The sequence below is a fragment of the Mchenga conophoros genome, linkage group LG3 (genome assembly GCF_057382185.1).
Source record: "Mchenga conophoros isolate Kocher_MC1m ecotype Shallow Benthic linkage group LG3, M_conophoros_male_GT1.1, whole genome shotgun sequence".
Taxonomy (NCBI): Eukaryota; Metazoa; Chordata; class Actinopteri; order Cichliformes; family Cichlidae; genus Mchenga; species Mchenga conophoros.
The window spans coordinates 4,634,943-4,648,231 of NC_140528.1; the positions used below are offsets into that span (position 1 = coordinate 4,634,943).

At 37.7% G+C, this 13,289-nt stretch overlaps 1 protein-coding gene across 1 annotated transcript; it reads right to left on the reverse strand.

The window, feature by feature from the left end:
- Positions 1-7,281: 7,281 nt before the first annotated feature.
- LOC146577047 (uncharacterized) lies at positions 7,282-10,782 on the reverse strand. The gene is made up of 4 exons (XM_085251839.1): positions 10,605-10,782; positions 9,957-10,486; positions 9,666-9,802; positions 7,282-9,579 (listed from the first exon to the last, which is right to left on the reverse strand). The coding sequence occupies exons 2-4, from the start codon at positions 10,407-10,409 to the stop codon at positions 8,991-8,993; spliced, it is 1,179 nt and encodes a 392-aa protein (XP_085107965.1). The 5' UTR covers positions 10,410-10,486; positions 10,605-10,782; the 3' UTR covers positions 7,282-8,990.
- Positions 10,783-13,289: the final 2,507 nt, after the last annotated feature.

The following is a 13,289-nucleotide window of genomic DNA, read 5'->3' on the forward strand; positions in this document are numbered from 1 at the left end:
TTGTGAGCGTCAGGAGTGTCTGAACATATACGGGGACAAGCCTCATGTCTTAACTTCGCTTCGTTAAGGAGATATGACAATTTGAAAATGCCTCTCATTAGAGAAATCCAGCGGTGATTTTGAACAAACTCTCCATTGAGTTTATATGGAGAGTTTTCTGACTTTGTGTTACTCTGAGGAGATTTGCAAAATATCTATGAGTCCCACAACAATGATAGTGACATTTTCTGAAAGCCAGCAAAAATACCTACGTTTTGGTGTATAATTTGTGGGGCTTGAGTGGAAATTGAGCGAGTAGCAAGAAGTTGTTTGGACATGAAGAGAAAATTCAAACAGTTTCACTGTCCCCTCTGAGTTAATTGCATAGCAACCATAGCAACGCATGTATTTTCTGAAAAATCACAATTTTGCAACTGAAAACTCAAAGAGGGATAAGATTAAAACGGTAGAAGATCTGAAAAAGCTGAATCATACAGGAATAGCCAAATCATTTGAGAACATTTTAAAGTTTGAATGAAGTTTCTAGGTGAAAGTATGAGGCAGTAGTTAAGTTTCAAAGACAAGAAAGTTTTAGCAGAATTGTGGAAGTTTCCCATTCATTTCAATGGGACAAATTAAAGGAAAAAAGTGTAATATTTTAAAAAGTATAATAGTAATAAACACCAAAAGTCATAGCCGGCATTAGCAGAAAGAGCAGAACAGTTTAGAGTTTGAACGGTGAAAATAGCACAAAAATTGTGGAAGTAGATCCACGGCAAAAAGTGTACGGAAACACCCGGAATAATAATAAAGAAGAAAGAGAAACAGGATCTCAATAGTGTGGATGCCTATTAAGGCATCCACACAACTAGAAAGTGCATTTTCTGAAGAAACTGCAGTGTGAATGCTTGAATCTGAATGTATGCACTGAAATGAATTAATTGCTGAATTTTGAGTTAAAAATATTGAATGAGATTAAAAAACAAAAAAAAACAAAAACGAATTTAACCTGAAAACAAAGGTGCTGAACTGCTAAAAGCTGAAGGTTACACAGAAGAAGGAGTTGGAAAAAAACTGAAAATGTTTTAAATGTAAATTAGAAAACCCTAAGAAATGAGAAAAGAACATTTAGAGTCAGAAAACATCTGAATGAATATTAAAAGGTCATATTCTTTGAATCACTGAATGACTCAAATGTGATCCCTCCACTTTGATCCACACAGTTTAAAAAGTTTAAATGCCTGAGCTTTGAAAGATACGGTGTTGGAAAGAGAACAATAATGGCGACAATTTGAGGGTAAAATGATGGCTGTAACACTGTGGACACAGCAGCAGTTGAAAGAGAAGTGCTTAAGATGAATCTTGGTACAGTGGCAGGCAGAGCTCGTTAAGCAGGCAGGTGTGAGCCTGGTTGCTATAGTGACCGCACCCAATGGCTCCATACACACGTACACAGACATGCGCCTCACTTTTGCTGCTTAAAATGAACAGAAAAGTCAGGCCGAAACAAATCGTTCCCAAATGAAAAGTAAAAGTTGTATTGACAAAATTCTTTCACCGTGAGCGACAGCAATGTCTAGTCTAACTAATTCTCAGTTTTCATGCCTGTGGAGCTTATTATATGGACGTGGTGACAGTGGAAAGACACCATGCTCTTCTGATTTTCAAACGAACCTTCTGAGCCATTTTAACATTAGAGTCTATGGAAGAGTTGGAAGGAGGAGGCTGTGCATTGGTGATATTTATGAAAGAACCGTAACACCTAGTACAATAGTAAACACATTGGATGAAAGAGGACAGCCATGGCTACGTTTTGAGGGTAAAATCATACCTGTAGAGCAAACGCTGAGGACACAGCAGCAGTTTAAAAAAAGATTTTAAGATTAATTTTTTTGCTCCTCTCACTCTAGCAGTTGAGCTGCCTCACTCTAGCCCCAACATTCCGTCCCATACACACCCATTATAAACTCTGAAACGGGTGAAAAAACATCATGAAACTTAAACTGGAACTGAAGAAAAAGTATAATAGATATTGAAAAGATAAATACAAGTTGAATAGTTGAATGTCTTGTCTTCGTTTTAAAGTTTGAATGGTGGCTCTATGTGAACGTATGTTGAAGTAGTAAGAGTTTAAAAATGAGTAAGTTGAATGAGAATTTGAAGGGTCTCCCCATTGAAATACATGGGAAATTTTTGTTGAATAAAGTTGAATAAAATTAAAAATATAAATGTTAAAAATGAGAAAAATAGAAGCAATGTTGTCCAAAATAATAGGAATCTAACGATGTTTGAATGGTTTTTCTAAGTTGAACGGTTTTGAAGGAGTAGGCTTTCAAAAAACGTACGGAAAAATAAAATATAACTAGAAAAATTTGCATTTCCTGCGAAAATGCAGTGTGGATGCTTAAAGCTGAAGCTGTATGCAAAAAGTAGCTGAAAAAGCTGAAAAGTTGCAGAAATTGTAAAAACTTTGCAGAAGCAAAAGAAGTTTGCTAAAATGGAATAACTTAGCAGAACTGCAATATCTTAGAGGAAACATAATACTTGGCAGAAATACAATAGCATAGCAGAATTTAGCAGAAATATTGTAACTTACCAGAAACATGATAACTTCTCAAAAACACAAGAATTTAGGAGAAATAGTATAAGATAACAGAAAGAATATATTTAGCCAAAAATACTTAAACATTACAGAAACACTATGATTTAGAAAAATAGTACAACAGAGCAGAAATATTGTGATTTACCAGAGACACTGTGATGAACTATGAATATTGTAATTTTAAATTGAGACTATGTTTTAGCACAAATATTATAATTTGGCAGAAATACTATAAAAAGCAGAAATACTATAATTTAGCAGAAATACTATATTAAGCACAAACCCTATAAAAAGCAGAAATACTGTACTATGATTTGGTAGAAAAAACTATAATTAATCAGAAATACTATATTTGGCAGAAATACGGTATTTGGCACAAATCTTATAAAATAGCAGAAATAGTATGATTTAGCACAATAGTAATAACTTAAACAGAAAAATTGGAAAAGCAAAAATGGACAGCTGAAAAAATGATGAACATGCTGAAGGTCCCTCAACTATACTTGTTAAATGAAAAAAATCAGCAAAAAAATCTATAACAGCCACACAATCACAAATATGTACACATAAGAAAACACACATGCACAGAGAGACACACACACAAGATCCAATTCAGTCAACCAGTCTAAATATATTGAATTTGAATCTTAGAATGAGATCATCCCATTAAAAGCCTTTCTCTCTCTCTCTCTCTCTCTCTCTGTCACACACACACACACACACACACACACACACACACACACACACACACACACACACACACACACACACACACACACACAGGGAGAGAAAAGTGAGTTTCTAGGTCAGCCTGGGAGCTGCTGAATTTGAATCCACCAATCAGAGAGCCTGTGCACTCTTTCCCTCCAAAACAGGTGCATCCTTTTTACACACGCAGCACAGAGAGACACAGGATCATTGCAGTCTATTTCTCATAATGACGACTCCCCTCAAACAAATGACCATAATTTCCTAACCGTAGGAGCTAGAACGGTCATTCTTACACCGTTTTGTTCAGAAGAGATGGGGGAATCTTCAAGTGTTAACAATTTATCATTAAAATATGAATTTTTAGAGATATATGACATGGATGACTTGTTGACTTAGAAGCCACGAATTCCGCAATATGCAAATTTGAATGCCTGAGACCACATATGTGATTGGCTGGCTGGGAAGCCGTGCAGGCCCTGATTTGTGGATTTGAATTCCTCAGCCCTCAGATATGATTGGCTGGCTTAGAAGCCACGAAGGCCCCAATATGCAAATTTGAATGCCTCAGGACACTTATTTGATTGGCTGGGAAACTGTGCAGGCCCTGATTTGAAAATTTGAATGTCTCAGTCCTCACAGAGGATTGGCTGCCTGGGGACCTGGCAGAAATATATAGAAATACTATTATTAAGCATAAATACTACATTTAGTAGAAATACTATGTTTTAGCACAAATATTATAAAAAGAAGAAAAACTATAATTTAGCAGAAATACTATATTAAGCACAAATCCTATAAAAAGCAGAAATACTATAATTTAGAACAAATAGTATAAAAAGCAGAAATACTATAATTTAGCAGAAATACTATGTTAAGCACAAATCCTATAAAAAGCAGAAATACTATAATTTAGCAGAAATACTATATTAGGCATAAATCCTATGAAAAGCAGAAATAGTATGATTTAGCAGAAATACTGTATTTAGCACAAGTACCGAAAAGTACCAGAAATACTATGATTTAGCAGAATAGTAATAACTTATTGAAACACAAATGCACAGAGGGACACACAAACACAGGCTCTAATCCAGTCAACCAGTCTAACTATATTCAATTTAAATCCTACAATGACATGCTGCCAAATAAGGGCAGGGTCCTCTCTCTCCCACTAAACACACACACACACACACACACACACACACACAGAGGGAGAGAGCTGCCGAATTTAAATCCACCAATCAGAGTGGCTGTTTACGTTTTCCCGCCAAAACAGGTGCATCTTTTTACACACGCAGCAGCACAGAGAGGCACAGGATTATTGCAGCCTATTTCTCATAGTGAGGACTCCCCTCAAACAAATGACCATAATTTCCTAACCGTAGGGGCTAGAGCGGTCATTCTTACACTGTTTTGTTCAGAAGAGATGGGGGAATCTTCCAGTGTTAACAATTTATCATTAAAATGTGAATTTTTAGAGATATATGACATGGATGACTTGTTGACTTAGAAGCCACGAATTCCCCAATATGCAAATTTGAATGCCTGAGACCACATATATGATTGGCTGGCTGGGAAGCCGTGCAGGCCCTGATTTGTGGATTTGAATTCCTCAGCCCTCAGATATGATTGGCTGGCTTAGAAGCCATGAAGGCCCCAATATGCAAATTTGAATGCCTCAGGACACATATATGATTGGCTGGGAAGCCGTGCAGGTCCTGATTTGAAAATTTGAATTTCTCAGTCCTCACAGAGGATTGGCTGCCTGGGGACCTGGCAGAAATATATAGAAATACTATGATTAAGCATAAATACTACATTTAGTAGAAATACTATGTTTTAGCACAAATCCTATAAAAAGCAGAAATACTATAATTTAGCAGAAATACTATATTAAGCACAAACCCTATAAAAAGCAGAAATAGGATGATTAAGCATAAACACTACATTTAGTAGAAATACTATGTTTGAGCAAAAATCCTATAAAAAGCAGAAATACTATATTAGGCACAAATCCCATAAAAAGCAGAAATAGTATGATTAAGCATAAATACTACATTTAGTAGAAATACTATGTTTTAGCACAAATAGTATAAAAAGCAGAAATATTGTAATTTAGCAGAAATACTATATTAAGCACAAATCCTATAAAAGCAGAAATAGTATATTAAGCACAAATCTTATAAAATAGCAGAAATAGTATTATTTAGCACAATAGTAATAAGTTAAACAGAAAAATTGGAAAAGCAAAATGGACAGCTGAAAAAATGCTGAACATGCTGAGGGCCCCTCAAATATACTTGTTAAATGAAAAAATCAGCAAAAAAATGCACAGGGAGAGAGAAGTAAGTTTCTAGGTCAGCCTGGGAGCTGCTGAATTTGAATCCACCAATCAGAGAGCCTGTGTACTTTTTCCCGCCAAAACATGTGCCTCTTTTTACACACGCAGCACAGAGAGGCACAGGATTATTGCAGCCTATTTCTCATAGTGAGGACTCCCCTCAAACAAATGACCATAATTTCCAAACCGTAGGGGCTAGAGCGGTCATTCTTACACCGTTTTGTTCAGAAGAGATGGGGGAATCTTCCAGTGTTTACAATTTATCATTAAAATATGAATTATTAAAGATATTTGACTTGTAATGCACCATAACTGAGTAGAGCGAAGCAAAAACTGCCTTGACTTGCCCTCAAACAACGCTTTCTAACTCGAAATCTATTTGGAGTATCGATATCATTCTTTCACCGTAAGAGACAGCAGGCTTTGGTGAACAATCATGGAAATTTTCAGGTCTCTGTGGAAATCCAACAAAAAGTTATGACGAGAGAAAAAAGTGGTTCATTTCCACAGTTTTAAATCTGAAGAAATCTGAGCGAAGGACGAATTTCCTACCCTCAAACAAGTCCAACTCATTTCAGAACGGTAATAGGTGAGAAAGAAATTCTTGAATTGTGAGCGTCAGGGGTGTCTGAAGATATTCGGGGACAAGCCTCATGTCTTAACTTTGCTTCGTTAAGGAGATATGACGATTCGAATATGCCTCTCATTACAGAAATCCAGCGGTGATTTTGAACAAGCTCTCCATTCACTTTATATGGAGAGTTTTCTGACCTTGTGTTAGTCTGAGGAGATTTGCAAAAATTCTATAAATCCCACAACAATGATGGTGACATTTTCTGAAAGCCAGCAAAAATACCTACGTTTTGATGTATAATTTGTGGAAGTTGAGTGAAAATTGAGCAAGTAGCAGGAAGTTGTTCGGACATGAAGTGAAAATTGCAAAACCTTCAGTGGCACACTGGAAGCCAAGAGCATAGCAACCATAACAACACATGTATTTTGTGAAAAATCACAATTTTGCAGCTCAAAACTTTAAGAGGCATAAAAGTAAAACAGTAAAAGATTTGAAAAAGCTGAATCATACCTGAATAGCCCAATAATTTGTGAACATTTTAAAGTTTGAATGGTTGTTCTAGGTGAAAATATGAGGAAGTAGTTAAGTTTCAAAAACAAGCAAATTTTAGCAGAATTGCTGAAGTTTCCCATTCATTTCAATGGGACAAATTAAAGGAAAAAAGTGGAATATTTTAAAAAGTATAATAGTTAAAAATAGCAAAAATCATAGCAGGAAAGAGCAAAAATAGCTGAATAGTTTAAAATTTGAACGGTGAAAATCGGCTGAAAATTGTGGAAGTAGTTTAACGGCGAAAAGTGTACGGAAACACCCGGAATAATAATAATAACTAGAAAAATTTGCATTTCCTGCGAAAATGCAGTGTGGATGCTTAAAGCTGAAGCTGTATGCAAAAAGTAGCTGAAAAAGCTGAAAAGTTGCAGAAATTGTAAAAACTTTGCAGAAGCAAAGGAACTTTGCTAAAATGGAATAACTTAGCAGAACTGCAATCACTTAGAGGAAACTGTAAAGCTGAAGCTGTCTGCTGAAAATAGTTGAAAATAGCTGAAGAAGCTGAAGAAATCAAAGTCAGCGTTTAAAAAGTTGTTGAAATTTTAATAACTTTGCAGAAGAACATCAAGTTAGCAAAAATGTAATAACTTAGCAGAAATGCAATAACTTAGAAGAAACATAACAATTCAGCAGAAATGTTGTAGTTTACCAGAAGCTACAACTTAGCAGAAATGTAATAATTTATTAAAAAATTAATAACTTGGCAGAAATATTACAACTTACCAGAACTGCTATAATTTTGCAGAAATGTAATTATTAGGAAAAAAATGTATACAGATAACAGCTGAAAACGATGACGTAACCTCAAAGTTACTTGTTTAACTGTGAAAAATGACCAGAAACATTAGAAAAGAAAGAAAACCAATTCAATTCAATTTATATAGCAACAAATCACAACAAAAGTCGCCTTAAGGCGCTTCATAGATACAGAGAAAAACCCAACAATCATATGACATATGACCCCCTATGAGCAAGCACTTTGGCGACAGTGGGAAGGAAAAACTCCCTTTTAACAGGAAGAAACCTCCAGCAGAACCAGGCTCAGGGAGGGGCGGCCATCTGCTGCGACCGGTTGGGGTGAGAGAAGGAAGACAGGAATACCAGCCAGCAGATAAACTGATGTGAAACAAAACCAAGGTAAAATTGCAGAATTTACACAGTTGGTGAAAGGTAAAAATGGCAACAAAAAAACCCCAAACAAACAAACAAAAAAAACAAACAAACAACATTTAGTTAATAAGTGCACAAGATGATTCGATGATAAATATGGTGAATAATAATCACTGCCCTGCGTTAGAGAGTGACTTATGATGATGTATTAATTGGCTTAACTTTACCTCTAACAGCTTTTCACATAGTGCTGTGACCAGGGTGAAATCCATCATAAAGTAACTGTAAACAGTAGAACCATTAGCATGAATGTTATGGTTCTACTCTGATCAAAACTCAAGTCAGCTGTGTGACCTGATATAAAATGATAAAGAGGAACACATATAAATGACCTTTATGAACTTTTCAAAATGACTTTATATGTCTGACCCATTATCTATATATATTAGAGCAGATGTGGAAAACCACTGTTAGACCTACTCTATACTAACACAAACACAGTCAAAAATTCATTGCTAGTGTGACATGTGGTCCTTTTTGCCTTTGACCAATGATATGCTGGTTACTTGGACCAGTTTAGTATTTGCTGTCACAGAGGAATGTTAACCATAAATCCAAAAGACAAAACTGAAAAAATATGTTAATTGCAAACATGTTTTTGCTTAGTAAGAGGATTGAAATTACATGGAAACTGTCACCTTAAAGCCTCATTGTAAATATCATCACAAACAGATGTTTTCCACACGGTTAACAAAGCTCCACCACATCCAATCACTGCATATAAATCTAAAAGAAAACAACAACAAATAAAATGTAATTAACACAAGTGAAGTCTAAGGAGCTTGGAAAGAAAAGCGTCTGGACTTCTTTGAGTTCCTTGAAGACGTTTCACCTCTCATCCGAGAAGCTTCTTCAGTTCTAAGGGTCAATGGTGGAGAGTCCCAGATTTAAACCCAGTGGGAGTTTCCCCCCAAAGAGGGACAAAGAACCCCCTGATGATCCTCTACCTAATCACATGAGCCAAGGTGTGAAAGTGGGTGTGGGTCCCAATCAGCCAGGGTTTCGGGTGAGCTCATTGTGAAACCTGGCCCCACCCTATCATGTGATTTCCCGAGGTCAGGAAATCACCCACGCCCACTCCCAGGATGTGAGTGGACGTTACGGTGTCTGGGGAGGGAACTCAAAACTGGATTATAGATGGCAGACAGTTGGTGTCGTAAACCACCGCCTCTGTTTAAAGATGGTCGCTCACAGTGGACGTAAATGGCTTCTTTCACTCCTCCATCTGTCCAAAATGTGAACATTGGCATCCTCAAAGACTGACCTTTGTCCTTTAGATGCAGATGGACTGCTGAGTCTTGTCCTGTGGAGGTGGCTCTTCTATGTTGTGCCATGTGCTTGTGAAGTGGCTGTTTGGTCTCTCCGATGTAGAAGTCTGGGCATTCCTCGCTGCACTGTACAGCGTACACCACATTGTTAAGTTTGTGTTTAGGAGTTTTGTCTTTCGGGTGAACCAGTTTCTGTCTGAGTGTGTTACTGGGTCTGAAGTACACTGGGATGTCGTATTTGGAGAAAACTCTCCTGAGTTTTTCTGATACACCGGCTACATAGGGGATGACAATGTTGTTGTGTCTGTCTTTCTTATCCTCCCTCGCTGGTGTCTGATGTTCTTTTCTGTGAAGCTGGAATGCAGGCACACTGGACGAGCTTATTCTAAAAAATACAGAAAAAGGAACATTTTAGTTGTGTTAAGGCCTAAAAACTACAAATAAGTTATACAATGAACAATATTGAAATACCTTATAGGTGCTGCAGGCCATATAACCAGAATCCAGAGCAATCTCACACTCACATGATGGTGAGGAAAGACATGAGCTCTGCAGTGAGGTTTGAATGTCTCAGTTGGAACACTGAAGAACTCAGAAGACAGCAATACCTGCACAGAGAGACAGAGTAGAAAAAGCATAGATTTGTAATCCATAATGTGAATTAAAACTCAAAAAGTGTCAACAAGTATAATCATTTGAGTGTGGAATTATTTATGCAATAAACAGGATTTAAATTAATTAATTGAATTAAAAAACACTGACATGTGTCCTAATTACTCCAAGTTTGTGTTCCAGAGGGTGATGGGAGTCAAAGAGGAGGTACTGGTCCGTGTGTGTGGGCTTCCGGTAAACTTCGATGTTGAGTTTGCCGTTCTCTTCAATGTGCATAGCGCAGTCCAGGAAAAGCAAACAGTCGTCCTTTGTGTCTTCCCTGGTGAACTTGATGTTTTTATCCACGGTGTTAATGTGCGCAGTGAAGGATTCCACTTCTTGCCTTTTGATTTTGACCCAGGTGTCATCTACATATCTGTACCAGTGGCTGGGTACTCTTCCGTTGAAAGAGCCAAGAGCCTTCCTTTCCACTTCCTCCATGTAAAGGTTGGCTACAACAGGTGACACAGGGGAACCCATGGCACAGCCATGTTTTTGTCTGTAGAAACCCTCGTTGTATTTGAAATATGTAGTGGTGAGGCAGAGGTCTAACAGTGTGCACATCTGATCGGGTGTGAAGTTGGTCCTGTCTTCCAAGGAGCTGTCTTCTTGCAGTCGTTTTCTGACAGTCTCCACTGCCTCTGTAGTGGGTATGCAAGTGAAGAGAGAGACTACATCAAAGGACATCATGAGAACCTTCACAGACATGACACAAGGGAAGACTTTTGATTTAATAACTAAGCTTAAAACAAGTGTTACCTTTGAATATTTGTGGGAAAAATCTGATGCTAACCCAAGAATACAAAGCCACACTGGAAATGATGACAGGCTTGCAGCCCTCTGTCTTCCTGGAGTGAGGTGCCCGATCAGTAGAAGTGAATTGACAGAAGTCAGTGTCTGTAAGAGTGGCCAAACACTGATACTCTGTCCACTTGCGTAGAGTCTAAGAAGCTGGAATGCAGGCACACTGGACGAGCTTGTTCTAAAAAATACAGAAAAAGGAACATTTTTTTTGTCTGTAGAAACCCTAAAAACTACAAATAAGTTATACAATGAACAATGTTGAAATACCTTATAGGTGCTGCAGGCCACATAACCAGAATCCAGAGCAATCTCACACTCACATGATGGTGAGGAAAGACATGAGCTCTGCAATGAGGTTTGAAGGCCTCAGTTGGGACACGGAAGAACTCAGAAGACAGCAATACCTGCACAGAGAGACAGAGTAGAAAAAGCATAGATTTGTAATCCATAATGTGAATTAAAACTCAAAAAGTGTCAACAAGTATAATCATTTGAGTGTGGAATTATTTATGCACTAAACAGGATTTTAATTAATTAATTGAATTAAAAACACTGCCATTTTTTATCAAAGATAAAGAATCATACCTCTCTCTGCTCTGAGGATCACTGAGCATCTCTGACAGGAAATAGTTTCCTCAGTATGAGTCATCATTGATGGTCTCAGAGGTGTGTAGTGTGGTAGCATGATGATGGTCTCCAGATCAGGCAGGAGGTCAGGTGATGGGTGTGTCATCTTCTCCATTGAAGACACACTGGTATGGCAATTCATAACACAGCAGTCTCCTTGTGGCATGTAGTTATCTGTGCAGTCCAGCACTGATGGATCAGGTTTGGCTCAGCAGTTCATGAAGATGGTGTCTGAAAAAATATATCTAACAAAACACGTGCTTATAACACCACCCACCCAGCTCAGCCCCCAAGTGTCTATGTAATGCTGGTATGGGGTGTCGGTTACTAAGTCTAATTAGTGCATCAGAAAGCGGGGGCTACACCTAAAGCCCACACTTTTTGATGTCTTTGTTTATTAGCAGCTTTTTCCAGCTGCTCAGAGAATTCTGACTTGGCCTTTATCCACCCAAACCCAAACCCACCCGGATAAAGGCCAAGTCAAACTCACACACCATACCAGCATTACATAGACACTTGGGGGCTGATCTGGGTGGGTGGTGTTAAACTGTAATCGGGAACTTTCAGAAAACTATCCATTTACTTCTAAATCAGTTTTTATACATATTCTGTAAGCTGTACTAATGTTTTTCTCTACATAATGTATCATTATAGACATCTCTGGTAGCGTAAAGATAGTTTATAACTTTTGACATTTTTTACCTGTAAAACATGATAAGCAAAACCTCATTCATCACAAAAACTTTTGATTCTACAAAAGCTACTATAATCAAGAAAATATAATTGTCTGTATTTATTCATGTGAGCCATAATAAATACCTGCATTTATGTGGGATTTATTTATTTACTATTTCATATTTTCAAGCCCTTGGAGGGGAAGATCTCGTTTGTTGAGCTACATACGTCACAGTAAAAAGATTTAGTCATTTAAAACATGAGAATAAAAGAAATGATGTTGGTTTAATAAATGTTGCAGCACATTTCAGATCAGAGGTGCATGATAGCAGATGTTCTGTGCTCTGCATGAAGTTCAGCAATGATTTGGTGAAATGATTAATAACATTGCAATAAGAAAGGGTCTTCTGACAGACAGAGTAGGGAAGACCCTTTTTTCAATGAAAAATCTTTTTCATGCTCTACAATCAGTAAACTCTGTAACAAACATGATCTGTAATTGTTTCAAAACTCACCAGACGACTTCATGATTGGCTCGAGGACAGGACACAAAAGACAGGGTTGTGGTAACTGTAATATGATCTCAGAACACCTGAATACAGACATTTCTGTGGCTGAGAAATAAAAATGAGGTCAAGCAGGGTGTTCTTGTCTGTAGTGGCAGAAGTGATCAGCTGTGAATACCCTCTCGACTGAAACTGCTCCAGAATCTGTTTTCTTCCACTCTGCAACTGGTTCTCATTAAAATCTCCACACACAATTATTGGGTGACAGTCCATTATTTCAAGTGAATCTAAAAGACTTACCAGGTTTTGCATGAATGGTGTCAAACTGTAGTCAGGGGGTCTGTACACAACAGCAATGAGTGCAGGGAATGGAGCCTGAACCTTCAACACTAAAAACTCAAGATCAGTGACATTATGCAGATACTGTTTTACCTGAACCTGAAAATGATTCCTCAAATACACAACAACTCCCCCACCACTTCTGCTGGCCATGTGAGGAAAGTTTGTGTAGGACACATGTCTGTTGCGTTTGAACATGGTGTAGCCATCCAAATGAAGACTGTCTGCAACAAAGGAGCCTTGAAGGTGAGACTCAGTGAGACACAAAACATCTGCTAAACACATTTCATGATGACTCTTGATGTCACTGATGTGAGATGGCAAACCCTCTGTATTGTGATGGATCAGTGTAAGAGTGTCAAGTCTGCTGGCTGTTTCTCTGACCTGAAGAAGAGGCATCATTTCCTCAACACTGGCTTGTCTCATGGTTTGGAGCGCTGCAGTTACCTCGGGATTGGAGTAAATCTTTTTCTCATCCAAGTCCTGCAAATAG